General features: G+C 45.6%; 1 protein-coding gene across 1 annotated transcript in view; it reads left to right on the plus strand.

Annotated features, from left to right (window-relative positions):
• The window catches only part of LOC110506865 (ADAMTS-like protein 3), a 224,875-nt gene that overhangs the window by 189,052 nt on the left and 17,683 nt on the right, over positions 1–18,140 (plus strand). Inside the window, exons 23-26 of the mRNA XM_090239130.1 lie at positions 2,144–2,378; positions 10,047–10,174; positions 11,356–11,484; positions 17,291–17,476. Of these exons, the coding sequence (XP_090095256.1) occupies positions 2,144–2,378; positions 10,047–10,174; positions 11,356–11,484; positions 17,291–17,476 (678 nt within the window). The remainder of the gene's footprint in view (positions 1–2,143; positions 2,379–10,046; positions 10,175–11,355; positions 11,485–17,290; positions 17,477–18,140) is intronic.

Here is an 18,140-nt window from a genome sequence, read left to right on the forward strand (position 1 = left end):
CCTACTATAATGAAGGCTGGTTCAACAGAAATGACCTACTATAATAAAGGCTGGTTCAACAGAAATGACCTACTATAATGAAGGCATTTTACCGGAGAATTTTAGAAGTTGAACACTCTCTTTGGTCTAACGTTATATGCTAATTTGACTTTGGTGCAGGGCACATTACTGTCTCTGGTCACATACTATATCAAATCAAATCTATGTTTATTTGTCACATCCACAGAATACAGAAGGTGTGGTGAAATGGTTACTTGGATAGTGGAGTCTTTTGTTTAGACATGTAGCTAGCTAGCTTAACAATGAACCATAATCCCAACTCATAACATTATTACCCTTCATGAATCTGCAGGTAGTTTACCAACCAGGTTCAACTTTAGTTAGCTAGCTTTAACTTGAAATGAAAAATACTTTCTGATCAAATTAGAAACATATAATATCTGAAAATGTGTACTATACTATCTTACCCGTATACATGGATGGACGCTTCTTATCATGTTTCAGATAAGACCCAGATGCAGACTGTGTCAAAGTAACAATGTTCATTGCAACAACAGGGGAAAAGGTACAGCACAGCAGGCAGGTTCAGGGTCAGGTCATTCAGAGGTCAGTAATCCAGAGTAGTGGGGAAAAGGTACAGGATGGCAGGCAGGCTCAGGGCAGGGTCAAAGCCAGGAAAAACTAGAAAACCGGAACTTGGACTAGACAGGAGCAAGGGGAAAACCACTAGTAGGTTTGAACAAACAAAACGAACTGGCAACAGACAAACAGAGAACACAGGTATAAATACACAGGGAATAATGGGGAAGATGGGCGACACCCGTAGGGGGGTGGAGACAAGCACAGACCGGTGAAACAGATAAGGAAGGGCCTGACACTTCTCCCTCTCTGTCACGGATGCCATGGTTGCCCTTAGTTTGAAGATGTAATCTGGAGACAGGTGTTTTATACAACAGCCTTCTTTCTGTCTGTTCTCTTTTTGACTCCCTCTGCATTTTTGCAATCAATTGAATTTTCTCCATCTCCTTAGTTATCATGCTCTAATTCCACCGGGCATTCTACTGATTTCAAGACTTGCTCCTCCAGAAAGTGAAGGGCAACACTTTTGCAGTTCTACTACGTGATATCTTTCATAAAAGCCATTTTAGAAAGGATTACTTACACATGCTGACCAGCTTATGTTATAGACAAAAGTGTGCTACATGGCAGACCAATCCGAACTCATCTCTCGGCATGTCCAGCCCATCCATTATCTCAGCCAATCATGGCTATGAAGGTTCCTGGCTCATGAAGGTTCCTGGCTTTTTCCGTGGCTAAACCAACTAGGCTCGTAATTTAACAATTGTATTCGTATTTACAGATGGCATGCAAGTGTGTTATTAAGACACATGAAAGTTTACATGTTCCAGAAGGCATTTCTGCCCAAAATGTTTATGTTCAAATGCCTCTCCTGTAAAGTAGTGATGTGTGATATATGCCTAGTTTTCTGAAATTAGTCACATATTTTGCCATGGAGCACATTCTGATTGGCCAGTGAGGGGCCAAGTCTCGAGACACCCACAACTTGTTTATTCATCGAGCCCCAGCCCCTTTCGCGCCAATGCCAATAAGTGTACCGAGAATTGTGATAGTGAAAATAGCAAAACTATTTCTGACACACCCCTGAACCTATAGCACTACCGCCTGCGTTTAGCTTTACCATTCTGTTAGGTTTGTTAAAATAGAGCCTGAAACAGGATTGTGTATTCAGATGAAACATTTGCTGGCACTATATGGTGTTAGAGTTACATTTAAACGTGGGTATTCATAGGACAGATACTTTCATAGCTAAATAAAAAATACAAGTTATTTCTTTATGTTCAGTTTATATACAGGAATGAAACCCACAACTCATTATGACATTACTAGTGCATCAAATGTGTTTTATCAAGGTTGGGGGTCAATTCCTTTTCAATTCAGTCAATTCCTTTTCAATTCAGGAAGAAAAACATACAATTCTAATTCCAAATGTTTCTCATAGAGCATCGAGATGTGGAATTTCAGTTTATTTCCTGAAACTAATTAATGGAAATGGAACTGACCCCTACTGTAGTTATTATTTAATCTGCAACATACAATGTGATACGATCTCAAATCTCAATAGACCGGGCACCAAACTCGTCAGAGTGGTCGGCTAGTAGCTTCAAGAGACCAGTGATCATCCGACAGAGGCAGAACCCCCCGATGACCTTCCAGAGGAGTCTGAACATCAGTGTTGGCCAGACAGCCTTCCTGACCAACGCCACGCGGCAGCTGTACCTGCTCTGCCCCTCAGAGGGCATCCCGCAGCCCCAAATCACCTGGACCAAGGACGGAGTAGAGCTACAACTAACTGACAGGTAACACATACAGTAATACACAAATGCACACATGCATACTGTCACACACACACACACACACACACACACACACACACACACACACATAAATAAGACATGCCCATTAGCTTTATGTTATCCTCTATTCTCACTCCTCTTTCCATAATATAGTGCAGCAGCCCTCTATGTGGGGTATAGCTCAGGCCTGCTGGACTTGGCTTTGCCCTGGAGAGAATACTGATTGTAGCTATGCAGGATCCCTGTGAGAAGCTATGGAAACTGTTACTCATATATCAGAGAAAGGAGAAAGGACTCGGAGCCCGTTGTGAATGTTCTGTGTTCCGAGTCCGCCTCAGATCATGGTGTGAAATTTACAATTTCACCTTCCGGACCCTGTTGCTAAGTCTCACTCCTCGTCCTCAAGTCTTCCTCCTCCCCCTCTTCAAATCTTCCTCCCTACTCATGTCTTCTTCCTCCTTTACCCCATTCTCATCCTCCTCTTCCTCACATCTTGTATAGCACCCTCCCTCCTACTCTTCCTCACATCTTGTGTAACCCCCTCCTCCTCTTCCTCACGTATTGTATATCCCCCCCTCCTCCTCCTCCTCCTCCTCTCCTCATGGATCTCCCATGGAGCTGGAGCAGCACTCACTGTTTTACAGGGTCAGCTCAGAACTTGGCTGGAGAAGGGAGAGAGTGTAGAGAAAGGGGATAGAGAGGTGAGAGAGACAGAGGAAAGGGAAGGGAAGAAAACGGCTAGTGAGGGAAGAGAGGTGAAAATAGAAGAGAAGGGAAGGAGAGAGGGGAAAGAAAGAGAAGAGAGAAGGGGAGGACAGAGGAGAGAGTGGGGAAGGAGAGAGAGGGGAAAGAAAGAGGAGAGAGAAGGGAAGGAAAGAGGAGAGAGGGGAAGGAAAGAGGAGAGAGAAGGGAAGGACAGAGGAGAGAGAAGGGAAGGACAGAGGAGAGAGAAGGGAAGGACAGAGGAGAGAGAAGGGAAGGACAGAGGAGAGAGAAGGGAAGGACAGAGGAGAGAGAGGGGAAGGACAGAGGAGAGAGAGGGGAAGGAGGAGAGAGGGGAAGGAAAGAGGAGAGAGAGGGGAAGGAGAGAGAGGGGAAGGTAAGAGGAGAGAGAAGGGAAGGACAGAGGAGAGAGAAGGGAAGGACAGAGGAGAGAGAAGGGAAGGACAGAGGAGAGAGAGGGGAAGGAAAGAGGAGAGAGAGGGGAAGGAGGGGAAGGAGAGAGAGGGGAGGAAAGGCAGCATAAAATTGGGCGAAAAAGGCGAAAAATAAAAAAAGTGAAATGGGAAAGGGGAGGGAAAAATGGATGGTTGATTGACATTCACAGGGCCCAGGGCCGAGGCGTGAAGCTGTGTGTTCTCCCAGTTCCGTGTGAGTGTGGAGACGGTTGCCCTTCACTTGCTCTTATCAAAGTGATGTGGTCTTGGAACCAACGTGTTGTGATAGCAGGCAGCGGGACCGCCTGTTGTGTACTGTAACCCGTTTGACCTCTCTAAAGACTTGGATAGATTTGAAGTGGAAATTCAGTAACTCTTACAAGACAATGGAAATTGCTATAATTAAAACCAATGTGTTTCGGCCTTTAGCCTTCATCAGGATTTTTCAACAGATTTGCCAGGCCTCATGTTCATTCAATGAGGGGAAAGACATTTGTTTTAGGTTGCTTACCGGCTTTTTAAACCTGTAGTAGAGAAATAAAAATAACATGTTTTATGTTTGATGTGTATGTATGCCAGTGTGGAGCCAAAGGCACATTTCCACATTTGGACTTGCTTGCTTTTGGTGGTGCAATGCCCTGAATGCCATGGCAGTCTTTCCTTCATAGAAGCTGCTAAGCCCGACCTGACACCAGTGTCTCGCCAGATGTTATCCATAATGTCTCCTTTGGCCTTCTGGGAGGTCTTGGTCCATTACATGAGGGGACCCACAGTATAAATGTACTGGCAGCCAGCTCAGGATGTCCAGCAAATCTCAGCCTTCTGACCTTTATCTGGAAAATCTGGACAATAAGTTGTTTGTTGTCCAAATGTCATCATGTGATCCTGATTGGTCAGACTTGGTTGGACCATGGAAGCACAGGACGTACTGGACTGTGGAGGCGCACTGGAGGCCTGATGCGTGGGACCGGTACAGGTGGCACCGGGCTGATGACATGCACCTCAGGGCGAGTGCGGAGAGGAGGCACGGGACGTACTGGACTGTGGAGGCGCACTGGAGGCCTGATGCGTGGGACCGGTACAGGTGGCACCGGGCTGATGACACGCTCAGAGCGAGTGCGGGGAGGAAGCACAGGACGTACTGGACTGTGGAGGCGCGCTTGAGGGAGCGTGAGAGGAGCAGGTACAGGACGCACCAGACTGGGAAGGCGCACTTGAGGGAGAGTGCGAGCAGGCACAGGACGTACTGGGCGGTGAAGGTACACTGGGGACACAGTGCGTAGAACCAGCGCAGGATGTACTGGACCCTGGAGGCGCACTGAAGACCAGGAGCGCTGAGCCGGTACAACCCGTCCTGGACAGATACCCACTTTAGCGCGACAAGTGCGAGGAGCTGACACAGGACGTACTGGGCTGTGAAGGCGCACTGGAGACCTGGTGCGTATAGCCAGCATCAATTGTACCGGAACTTTAACACACTTCTCAGGACAAGTGCGAGGAATTGGCACAGGTGGCATCGGACGGCTAACACGCTCCTCAGGGCGAATGCTGTGCATACTACGCCAAACCAACAGCTTTCTCTCTTCACTCTCCTCCAATTTGTCCAACAACTCCTCGAAGGTCTCTAACTCTCCCCTCCGTTCACTCTCCTCCAATTTGTCCAATAACTCCTCAACAGTCTCTGACTCACCCCTCAACTTCGCCGACCACTCCGTGTGCCCCTCCCCCCAAAATTGGGGCTGTCTTTTGGGCTTGAGTCGTGGCCGCGAACCCTGGCCTCGTCGCTGTCCTTCCCTCGCTGCCTCCGCCTGCTTCCATGGCAGGCTTTTGTCTCCTGCCATTATCTCCTCCCAAGTTCAGGATGTCTTTTCCTCCTAGCCACGCTGCTTGGTCCGTTTGTGGAGGGATCTTCTGTCACGTTCGTCATAAGGAGTAGACCAAGATGCAGCATAGTATGTTTCCATCCTTTATTATGGAATAGAAAACTTCAAAAGAACACAAACAACAAAGCGAACAACCAAAACGTGAAGCTAATATAATGCTCTCAGGCAACTATACATAGACAAGATCCCACAAAGCACAATGGGAAAATGCCTACCTAAATATGATCCCCAATCAGAGACAACGATAAACAGCTGCCACTGATTGGGAACCATATTAGGCCAACATAGAAATACAATTCACCTAGATAACCCACCCTTAAATCACACCCGACCTAACCAACATAGAGAATAACAGCTCTCTATGGTCAGGGCGTGACAGTTATGCATATACTGAACACGTGTTCAAGTCACTTTGGATAAAAGCGTATGCTAAACAACTGAACAGTATTATATAATCCTGTCCTATCCTGTCTACTGGCATGTCTACTGTATATATTCTACTGCATGTGTTTAGCAGGTTTTACATGATAGGTACAGTACTGGCCGTAGGACCGTTGCTAGCCACAATTCTATTTTTCCAGGGATGTGGTCTGAGAGAGTACATTTTCCATGCTCTAATGGTTTATACGTTCCCCTCTAGGTCCACTGACTCCATGTTATAAAGTAGAAAATCATTTTTCCCCATTTACTACATATAGCAGAGTAAGTCTGATACTTGGATTATCTAAATAATGGGGGGACAAACAAAACTGATCTTGGATCAATGTCAAGAGGGCAACTACATTCTGCTACAGAGTAGAAAGAGGTTTCACCCCCTAATGGTTATGGTTAGGCTTCAGGAAGGGTAAACTGACCCTAGATCTGTGCATAAGGGTAACTTCTAGCCTGTGAGTGGTGGCCAAGCATCAGTCTGATGAAGTGGGATGTGGGTGGGAGTAGCTCTGTGTACATTCCCACATGGTCTAAATGGGATCTAACAGAGAGCTTATAGCCCCATAAACCACTGCATGGCTTTAGCAGCCCCCAGCCTCCCTTAGCCACATACCCATATACACAAACCCTGTTTGTTTCCCCAGACCCAGATCCTGCCTCTCTCCCCCAGCCCATAACCCCAGACACAGACCCTGCCCCAGCCACAGTCCCTGTGTTCCCAATCCCAGCCCTTGCCCTCTCCCCACAGCAACACTCCATATAAACAGTCCCTGTCCACTTCCCCCAGCCCCTCTCCCCCATGCCCTTTTACACCAGTCTCAAAGGAAGTAGACTTCATGAGTCCAAAAACAGTATCTCCCTCTCTCCAGTCCCCACAAGCTGTTTTGACCCAAGCTTTCCCTGCATGGTGGTTCCTGTAATCTCTTAAATCTGTTATTGGAGTGTTTGAACCTGGGCCAATATTCATAGTGCCTCCATGCAGAAGTGCTGATCTAAGATCAGGTCTTCCCTGTCCATTAAATTATATTCCTTATGATCTAAAATGCTAAACTGAATCTCGATCAGCACTCCTACTGTGAGATGCTTTATGAATACGGCCCAGGAATCAAGTAGACATTGTGTTGCTCCTCTGTCCTGGATTGGTGGTGTTTGTTCCAGAGCCAAGGGAAGCTCAGGCAGACTTATTGGCCTTGAGGAATAGTTGAGCGGCCAGAGAGGAAGGACAGCTCAGAGCATGGGAAGAGGACCAGTCCCTTCAGAGAGGTGAAAAAGAGACTGGACTGTCCAGAGAGGAAGGACAGCTCAGAGCATGGGAAGAGGACCAGTCCCTTCAGAGACTGGACTGTCCAGAGAGGAAGGACAGCTCAGAGCATGGGAAGAGGACCAGTCCCTTCAGAGACTGGACTGTCCAGAGAGGAAGGACAGCTCAGAGCATGGGAAGAGGACCAGTCCCTTCAGAGACTGGACTGTCCAGAGAGGAAGGAGAGCTCAGAGCATGGGAAGAGGACCAGTCCCTTCAGAGACTGGACTGTCCAGAGAGGAAGGACAGCTCAGAGCGTGGGAAGAGGACCAGTCCCTTCAGAGACTGGACTGTCCAGAGAGGAAGGACAGCTCAGAGCATGGGAAGAGGACCAGTCCTTTCAGAGAGGTGAAAAACAGACTGGACTGTCCAGAGAGGAAGGACAGCTCAGAGCATGGGAAGAGGACCAGTCCCTTCAGAGACTGGACTGTCCAGAGAGGAAGGACAGCTCAGAGCATGGGAAGAGGACCAGTCCCTTCAGAGAGGTGAAAAAGAGACTGGACTGTCCAGAGAGGGAGTTCAGGGTTTATTCGCTTGTGTTCGAGACTTTAAAACACATACAAAACACGCCAATCATAACAATCTAGTCTAATCAAATTAATCAGCCGATTGGCACTCTATTCCCTTTGTAGTGCACTACTTTTGACCAGGGCCCATAGGGTAATAGAGTGCCATTTGGGATGCGTGCATAAACTCAGTGAAAATATGAAAGAGAGGTTCAGCATCATTAAAGGAAATTAGATATTTAATCGGCTGATTCATTTGATTAGACTAGATCAGGACTTTACGTTTATTCTGATTTCATGCACTAATAGCATCTGCACACACACACACACACACAGACAGACAATGCACACACGCTATACGCACGCACACGCACCCACACAATTACATACACACACATGTAGCTGTTGTCTTAACCGGGGTTTGACCCAGCTTGAGACAGTTTGTTTGTAATAGTTTTATGTCATGTGACTGCTGAGAGATCATAGGCTGTTCAGTTCTAGACTCTGGTCATGTGACTGCTCATAGGCTGTACAGTTCTAGACTCTGGTCATGTGACTGCTGAGAGATCATAGGCTGTACAATTCTAGACTCTGGTCATGTGACTGCTAAGAGATCATAGGCTATACAATTCTAGACTCTGGTCATGTGATTGCTGAGAGATCATAGGCTATACAGTTCTAGACTCTGGTCATGTGACTGCTGAGAGATCATAGGCTGTACAGTTCTAGACTCTGGTCATGTAGCCATACCTGTATTAATGGCGCCTGTTTGAACTTGTTATCAGTATAAAGGACACCTGTCCACAACCTCAAACAGTCACACTCCAAACTCCACTATGGCCAAGACCAAAGAGCTGTCAAAGGACACCAGAAACAAAATTGTAGACCTGCACCAGGCTGGGAAGACTGAGTCTGCAATTTGGTAAGCAGCTTGGTTTGAAGAAATCAACTGTGGGAGCAATTATTAGGAAATGGAAGACATACAAGACCACTGATAATCTCCCTCGATCTGGGGCTCCACGCAAGATCTCACCCCGTGGGGTCAAAATAACAGTAACAAAGCCTACCATCAGTAACACACTACGCCGCCAGGGACTCAAATCCTGCAGTGCCAGACGTGTCCCCCTGTTTAAGCCAGTACATGTCCAGGCCCGTCTGAAGTTTGCTAGAGAGCATTTGGATGATCCAGAAGAAGATTGGGAGAATGTCATATGGTCAGATGAAACCAAAATATAACTTTTTGGTAAAAACTCAACTCGTTGTGTTTGGAGGACAAAGAATGCTGAGTTGCATCCAAAGAACACCATACCTACTGTGAAGCATGGGGGTGGAAACATCATGCTTTGGGGCTGTTTTTCAGCAAAGGGACCAGGACGACTGATCCGTGTAAAGGAAAGAATGAATGGGTCATGTATCGTGAGATTTTGAGTGAAAACCTCCTTCCATCAGCAAGGGCATTGAAGATGAAACGTGGCTGGGTCTTTCAGCATAACAATGATCCCAAACACATCGCCCGGGCAACGAAGGAGTGGCTTCGTAAGAAGCATTTCAAGGTCCTGGAGTGGCCTAGCCAGTCTCCAGATCTCAACCCCATAGAAAATCTTTGGAGGGAGTTGAAAGTCCTTGTTGCCCACTAACAGCCCCAAAACATCACTGCTCTAGAGGAGATCTGCATGGAGGAATGGGCAAAAATACCAGCAGGTATTTGAAAACCTTGTGAAGACAGAAAACGTTTGACCTCTGTCATTGCCAACAAATGGTATATAACAAAGTATTGAGATAAGCTTTTGTTATTGACCAAATACTTATTTTCCACCATAATTTGCAAATAAATTCATAAAAAAATCCTACAATGTGATTTTCTGGATTTGTTTTCGCATTTTGTCTGTCATAGTTGAAGTGTACCTATGATGAAAATTACAGGCCTCTCTCATCTTTTTAAGAGGGAGAACTTGCACAATTGGTGGCTGACTAAATATTTTTTTGCCCCACTGTATAACATGTTAACATAAATTATTTTATCTTTATTTAACTAGGCAAGTCAGTTAAGAACAAATTCTTATTTTCAATAACGGCCTAGGAACAGTGGGTTAACTGCCTGTTCAGGGGCAGAACAACAGATTTGTACCTTGTCAGCTCGGGGGTTTGAACGTGCAACCTTCCGGTTACTAGTCCAACGCTCTAGGCTACCCTGCCACTAGGCTACCCTGCCACCCCAACATAAATTCTTATATATAACATGTACACTATCTATTTTATATACCGCATTATGTGTATAATCAATTTCCATACAATCACTTTCCTGCACACCAAAAAAGTGTATAGTATTTTATTGTATTATAAAGTGATGACTGTGGTTGAGATACAGGTCTTGTTTTCCTTTGCTACTGCAGGGTACACTGGGACATCTCTGGCGGACTGCATATCTCTAGTCCTGGGCCGGGGGACAGAGGAGTGTACAGGTGCACAGCCTCAAACACCCACGGTTCAGCCTCAGAGACTACACAGCTGCTGTTAGCTGGTGAGTACCCAGTCAACTGGGTTATATATGGGAGGCAGGTAGCCTAGCAGTTAGAGAGTTGGGCCAGTAACCGAAAGGTTGCTGGTTTGAATAGCCTAGCCTACAAGGTGAAAAATATGCCGATGTGCCCTTGAGCAAGGCACTTAACCCTAATGTGCTCCAGGGGCGCCGTACTACTATGGCTGACCCTGTAAAACAACACATTTCACTGCACCTATCCGGTGTAAATGACAATTCAACATGTTATCAGGTTGCACCGCCTGCTGTGCGCAGCGTCCAGAAGTAGCTAGCCTCCCTAGCATGGTGGTGGAAATGGCTTTTATTAAGCAGTCAGGTTGCACCGCCTGCTGTACGCAGCGTCCAGAAGTAGCTAGCCTCCCTAGCATGGTGGTGGAAATGGCTTTTATTAAGCAGTCAGGTTGCACCGCCTGCTGTACGCAGCGTCCAGAAGTAGCTAGCCTCCCTAGCATGGTGGTGGAAAGGGCTTTTATTAAGCAGTCAGGTTGCACCGCCTGCTGTACGCAGCGTCCAGAAGTAGCTAGCCTCCCTAGCATGGCGGTGGAAATGGCTTTTATTAAGACACTGCTCATATTTTTCTAGCAGCCCCGTATTAAATGTAGTTCAGGAGGAAGCCAATGTTGTAGCCTGATAGGAGGATGTTTTATTTTATGAACCAGCCGCCGGGCGACATGAGTGTATTACCGGCTGGGTTGATAGCGTCAACACCAAGAGATAATACACAACGTCAGGAAGAACACCCTCTAGGGGTCTCGGCGCTAGGGCACACCGTAGGAAAACTCTTTGCAACGGAAAATGAAAACAAGCGTTTCTTATTGGACAAGTTCAGGTAGTCCCTCCTGTTTTCAGACAGTTTGCTTCCGTTTAGTTCCTAGTGAATACAAACATGTCCCAAGTCTGATAAGCATTATAAGCATGCAAATGATGAAATGCTCCAATAGGAAATTATCATGTATTCATAGTATGTACACTATTTATAAATAATTTATAAATACTTATTCAGTTATTATGAAATGTTACTCTCATTAAATAACATTATGCAATGTTATTTGAAATGTTAAATGAAATGTTATTTATGTTTCTTAAAAAAACAGTAGTTACAGGGGAGGAGGGGATAAATGAGCCATTTGGAAACATTTGTAGTTGTTGTCTGTTTTTCACAGAGCCTCCTGTGATAGCTGTGTCATGGAGGAACGTATCGGACAAGGAAGCCCCCAGTCTGAGGGCCGTGGTGGGGGGACGGGTCAGCCTGCGCCCTGGGGCTAACCTAACTCTAGACTGCCCCGTCACAGGTAGGCCTCACCATAGAGATTAAATCCCATACACTCTTAGGAAAACGGCTTCCTAAAAGGTTCTACAACTGTCCCCATTGGAGAACCCTTCTTGGTTCCAGGAAGAACTATTTTGGGTTCCATGTAGACCCTCTATGTAAAATGTTCTACATGGAAATCAAAAGGGTTCTGCCTGAAATTAAAAAGGGTTCTTCAAAGGGTTCTCCTAACGGATTAGGGTTACTGCCTTTCTAGGGAGTTTTCCTAGATACCGTGCTTCTACATCTGCATTGCTTCTGTTTGGAGTTTTAGGCTGGGTTTCTGTATAGTGACATTGACTGATGTTAAAAGGGCTTTATAAATACATTTGATTGATTGAGATGCTCTATATGGAACCAAAATGGTTATTCATAGGGTTCTCCTATGGGGACAGCCAAAGAACCCTTTTAGGTTCTAGATATCACATGTTTTTCTAAAACTGTAGAATGGATCATGCCATAGTGATTCTAATTATGTGGATCTCATAGGGACAGACAGTCCCTCCATTTTGTGGTTCACATTGTCAAGCTCCAAAATGATCGACCATGTGTTTAAATTGAATTTCAAGCAATAATAGATATCTGGTGTAAGGTAGCACATTCAGACAGACATGATCAAGCTATGAAGTGGACATACCTTGTGTTGAAATTGTATTTCAAACTACAGCATATCTATACAATAGTATCTATACAGCATATATATAGTGAAAATAGTAGAATATTTTCTCCACACTGGTCTTTGTCAGTTGTAGTTTTGGCTGCACTTTGGCAGTAATATACTGTGGTGAACACAAATGAATGTCAGCCTAGTCCTACTGCGATCTAATACCCTAACATGGGTTTTATGTATCCATATGGTTATGTGGCAGATCATAGCTACGCTGTAGACACGCAGAAAGACACAGTTAGCTGAAAAGTGAATGGTGTGGAAAGCCACCATGCCAGTCAGAGCTCTAGCAGTGGACACATGGATTTAAACTTCCTGGTTCAGTTACAGCTGTAATGAGGTGTATAAAATGAGAGCAGAGCTTTGATTGAGAAGTGATGTTTGTGACGAGGCTTGGCAGTTGGCTACGGCATCATGCAATTTCACAACACAACAAAATGTTTCCTTTTAGCATTTTTAGCTAGAGATGTTTGTCATTTATGATCTGAAGTGGTATTAGACCAGAGTCATATCTGACCCCCTATTCACCATGTAGTGCACAACTTCTGAATCCATATAGGGCACTCAATTTGACCACAGCCCTATCTGACACCCACATTGGGCTGTGGTGCACTATGGGACATTGGGGGATAGGCCGGGGTGTTATTGGAGACAGCCAATAACCTTGACCAACCACACCATAGTTATTGGGTTGAATCTTCCCAGGTTGCCTCCTAAATGCCACCCTTTATAGCACCCTACTTTTAACCAGGGCCTATATAGTGCGCTATATAGAGAATAGGGAGCCATTTGGAATGCGCATCCAGCCTCATCATCACCTTAGTGAGAACCGGCTGAGATGAAAGGACATGTTATTTAAGTCTCATTTGTTTTGGCCTTACACCTTTACAGAAACACACACACACACACACACACACACACACACACACACACACACACACACACACACACACACACACACACACGCACACACACACACACACACACACACACCTTGCACACCCTAGCACCCTCTCTCTCATCCCATTCAATCGCTGGTGATTAAAGCAGCTGTGTGTGTGTGTGTGTGTGTGTGTAAAGGTGTAAGGCCAAAACAAATGATATTATAAACCATCCTGATTGCAGAAGGTAATGTAATCTGTATCATTGAGGTCAGAGATCCTGAGAAACAATCACTGGACCTTCACACACACCATTTTACCTTGTCAGTATATTCAATATTGGATTCATCTCCAGTGAGTTTTGTGTACATGCATTTCTCGTAAGAAAAAACACATATTTGTATTTGTATTGATTATGCCAAAGTAGCAGCTACTCTTCCTGGGGTCCATTAGTTCCTGCCAAAGCAGCAGCTACTCTTCCTGGAGTCCATTAGTTCCTGCCAAAGCAGCAGCTACTCTTCCTGGGGTCCATTAGTTCCTGCCAAAGCAGCAGCTACTCTTCCTGGGGTCCATTAGTTCCTGCCAAAGCAGCAGCTACTCTTCCTGGGGTCCATTAGTTCCTGCCAAAGCAGCAGCTACTCTTCCTGGGGTCCATTAGTTCCTGCCAAAGCAGCAGCTACTCTTCCTGGGGTCCATTAGTTCCTGCCAAAGCAGCAGCTACTCTTCCTGGAGTCCATTAGTTCCTGCCAAAGCAGCAGCTACTCTTCCTGGGGTCCATTAGTTCCTGCCAAAGCAGCAGATACTCTTCCTGGGGTCCATTAGTTCCTGCCAAAGCAGCAGCTACTCTTCCTGGGGTCCATTAGTTCCTGCCAAAGCAGCAGCTACTCTTCCTGGAGTCCATTAGTTCCTGCCAAAGCAGCAGCTACTCTTCCTGGGGTCCATTAGTTCCTGCCAAAGCAGCAGCTACTCTTCCTGGAGTCCATTAGTTCCTGCCAAAGCAGCAGCAACTCTTCCTGGGGTCCATTAGTTCCTGCCAAAGCAGCAGCTACTCTTCCTGGGGTCCATTAGTTCCTGCCAAAGCAGCAGCTACTCTTCCTGGAGTCCATTAGTTCCTGCCAAAGCAGCAGCTACTCTTCCTGGGGTCCATTAGTTCCTGCCAAAGCAGCAGCTACTCTTCCTGGGGTCCATTAGTTCCTGCCAAAGCAGCAGTTACTCTTCCTGGGGTCCAGCAAAATTAAGGCAGATTATAAAATGTTAAAAACATTACAATACATTCACAGATTTCACAACACACTGTGTGCCCTCAGGCCCCTACTCCACCACTAGCACATATCTACAGTTCTAAATCCATGTGAATGTATAGTGCGTATGTTATTGTGTGTGTCTGTGCCAATGTTTGTGTTGCTTCACAGTCCCCGCTGTTCCATAAGGTGTTTTTTTAATCTGTTTTTTAAATTAAATTTTACTGCATGCATCAGTTACTTGATGTGGAATAGAGTTCCATGAAGTCATGGCTCTATGTAGTACTGTGCACCTCCCATAGTCTGTTCTGGACATAGGAGCTGTGAAGAGACCTCTTGTGGAATGTCCTGTGGGGTATCCATGGGTGTCTGTCTAAACTACTGGCCCACAGCTCGGTGCACTCAGCATGCCAACACTTCTCACAAATAAAAGTAGTGATGAAGTCAATCTCTCCTCCACTTGGGGCCAGGAGAGATTGACATGCATATTATTAACATTAGCTCTCTGTGTACATCCAAGGGCCAGCCGTGCTGCCCTGTTCTGAGGGCCAGCCGTGCTGCCCTGTTCTGAGGGCCAGCCGTGCTGCCCTGTTCTGAGGGCCAGCCGTGCTGCCCTGTTCTGAGGGCCTGCCGTGCTGCCCTGTTCTGAGGGCCAGCCGTGCTGCCCTGTTCTGAGCCAATTGCAATTTTCCTCTGTTATTTTTTTGTGGCACCTGACCACACGACTGAACAGTGGTCCAGGTGTGACAACACTAGGGCCTGTAGGACCTACCTTGTTGATAGTGTTGTTAAGAAGGTAGAGTAACGCTTTATTATGGACAATTATGGACAATTGCAATTTTCCTCTGTTATTTTTTTGTGGCACCTGACCACACGACTGAACAGTGGTCCAGGTGTGACAACACTAGGGCCTGTAGGACCTACCTTGTTGATAGTGTTGTTAAGAAGGTAGAGTAACGCTTTATTATGGACAGATTTCTCCCCATCTTAGCTACTCCTGCATCAATATGTTTTGACCATTACAGTTTTCTCAATTTCCACACCTTCTTCTCAGGCATTATCACTTAAATGACAGTTGGTACGAGGTATTGGTTAGTTAGTTGAACGGAGGTGATACAACAGCACACTCCTGTGGTAGAGACCATTCTCAACACATGAACCAGAAGAGGTCACAAGAGCAGATATGGGGTACTGCACAGTGGAGGCTGGTGGGAGGAGCTATAGGAGTACGGGCTCATAGTAATGATTTGAATGGAATAAATGGAACGGTATCAAACACATAAAATATTTACAATGAGCCCATCTTTATGCTATAGGAAGCCCATATTCCTATAGCATGAAGATGGCGGCCTCCATGTACTTACCACAAATGTTTAATTTGCAAATGTTTAAGTTCGCCGTATTGTTCAATGCTTTCTATTGCACATGTTTTGTATTGGCATTGGCACAGTAAACATGATCCCAGTTCTATCCCCAAAGATGTATTGGCATTGGCACAGTAAACATGATCCCAGTTCTATCCCCAAAGATGTATTGACATTGGCACAGTAAACATGATCCCAGTTCTATCCCCAAAGATGTATTGGCATTGGCACAGTAAACATGATCCCAGTTCTATCCCCAAAGATGTATTGACATTGGCACAGTAAACATGACCCCAGTTCTATCCCCAAAGATGTATTGGCATTGGCACAGTAAACATGACCCCAGTTCTATCCCCAAAGATGTATTGGCATTGGCACAGTAAACATGATCCCAGTTCTATCCCCAAAGATGTATTGGCATTGGCACAGTAAACATGATCCCAGTTCTATCCCCAAAGATGTATTGGCATTGGCACAGTAAACATGATCCCAGTTCTATCCCCAAAGATGTATTGGCATTGGCACAGTAAACATGATCCCAGTTCTATCCCCAAAGATGTATTGGCATTGGCACAGTAAACATGATCCCAGTTCTATCCCCAAAGATGTATTGGCATTGGCACAGTAAACATGATCCCAGTTCTATCCCCAAAGAGGTATTGGCATTGGCACAGTAAACATGATCCCAGTTCTATCCCCAAAGATGTATTGGCATTGGCACAGTAAACATGATCCCAGTTCTATCCCCAAAGATGTATTGGCATTGGCACAGTAAACATGATCCCAGTTCTATCCCCAAAGATGGCGGCAATTAGAAAAAACGAAACAAGTTGATTGTGCTGATTTACTGGCATATTGGACCATGTCGCGCGCCGTAGTTTAAGAACTCTCTGGGTAGAGCTAAAAACAATGACTTCATTTCTGAATTCATCCATCTTTATTTATGCACCTTCGCCATTGAAATGGAATTGACCCCCATCCCTGATTCATAGATTGACTATGTGAGACAAAACAGAATGAGCTTGTCTAGTGACAGTCTGGCCGTGGCTGCTCAGACCCAATAGCAATATGTTTGAATAACTGTAGCCAAGTACAAGCCAACTGGCACATGCTGTTCAGGGGTTGCGTCCCAAACGGTAACCAATTCTCTATATAGTGCACTCATTTTGACTAGGGCCCATACGGAAATATTGCACTGCATAAGGAATAGGGTGCCATTTGGAACTATACTATATGTGTGTGTCTGAAGGGAGTGGTCAAGATGTAAGGATTGGCATCCAGTGCTCTGATTTGTCCCAGTGATCAGTAATAACCAGTCTCCAGTCTCAAGTAGTCTAATCAGTCTCTCTGTCATCAGGGCGTTCATCTATGTTGGACATTCTATGTGTGTTTTTGTATTTGTTTAAAGTGAAGTATTCTGTGATTTGTGGGATGTCTGAATCAGTTATCCTCAGTCTTATGTCTCTTACACTAGTGCTCTCTGTCTGTCTGTCTGTCTGTCTGTCTGTCTGTCTGTCTGTCTGTCTGTCTGTCTGTCTGTCTGTCTGTCTGTCTGTCTGTCTGTCTGTCTGTCTGTCTGTCTGTCTGTCTGTCTACCTCTTCTCTCTCCCCCTCCTCTCCCCTCTCTCTCTACCAGGTGTGCCTCAGCCTACAGTAACTTGGCAGAGGAAGGAGGGTGTGTTAGATGTCAACGTGGCGGTACCCCTGCCCTCTGGTTCTCTGTGGCTCCAAAACGTCACTCTCCAGAGCCAAGGCACCTACTCCTGCATGGCTGCCAACCCCATAGGAAAATCCACCGCTTCCACTGTTCTCCATGTCACCGGTGGGTTCACACACACATGTGAGCGTGCATATACACACACGAGCGTACATACACACACACACACGAGCGTGCATAGTGTATACACAGATTTACACACAAGTGCTGTGGCAGCCCACACGCACACGCACGCACACACAGCTGAGGTATAGGGCTGGCGCTGTGCTAGCTATCAGGGTGGTAAAATCCATCTCCTCTCAAATGTTAATCACACCTCATTGTGGAACACACACACGCGCGCACACACACACACACACGCTACCCTGACCAAACCAGGGTGGTCCAAGAACGATTATCCTGAAATACAGTTGAAGTCAGAAGTTTACATACACTTAGGTTGGAATCATTAAAACTCATTTTTCAACCACTGCACAAATTTCTTGTTAACAAACTATAGTTTTGGCAAGTCGGTTAGAACATCTACTTTGTGCATGACACAAGTAATTTTCCAACAATTGTTTACAGACAGATTATTTCACTTATAATTCACTGTATCACAATTCCAGTGGGTCAGAAGTTTACATAAACTAAGTTGACTGTGCCTTTTCTTTAGGCTTTAGAAGCTTCTGATAGGCTAATTGACATAATTTGAGTCAATTGGATGTGTACCTGTGGATGTATTTCAAGGCCTACCTTCAAACTCAGTGCCTCTTTGCATGAAATCATG

This window comes from Oncorhynchus mykiss, chromosome 6 (assembly GCF_057628025.1).
Source record: "Oncorhynchus mykiss isolate SJ-2025 chromosome 6, ASM5762802v1, whole genome shotgun sequence".
NCBI classification, from domain to species: domain Eukaryota; kingdom Metazoa; phylum Chordata; class Actinopteri; order Salmoniformes; family Salmonidae; genus Oncorhynchus; species Oncorhynchus mykiss.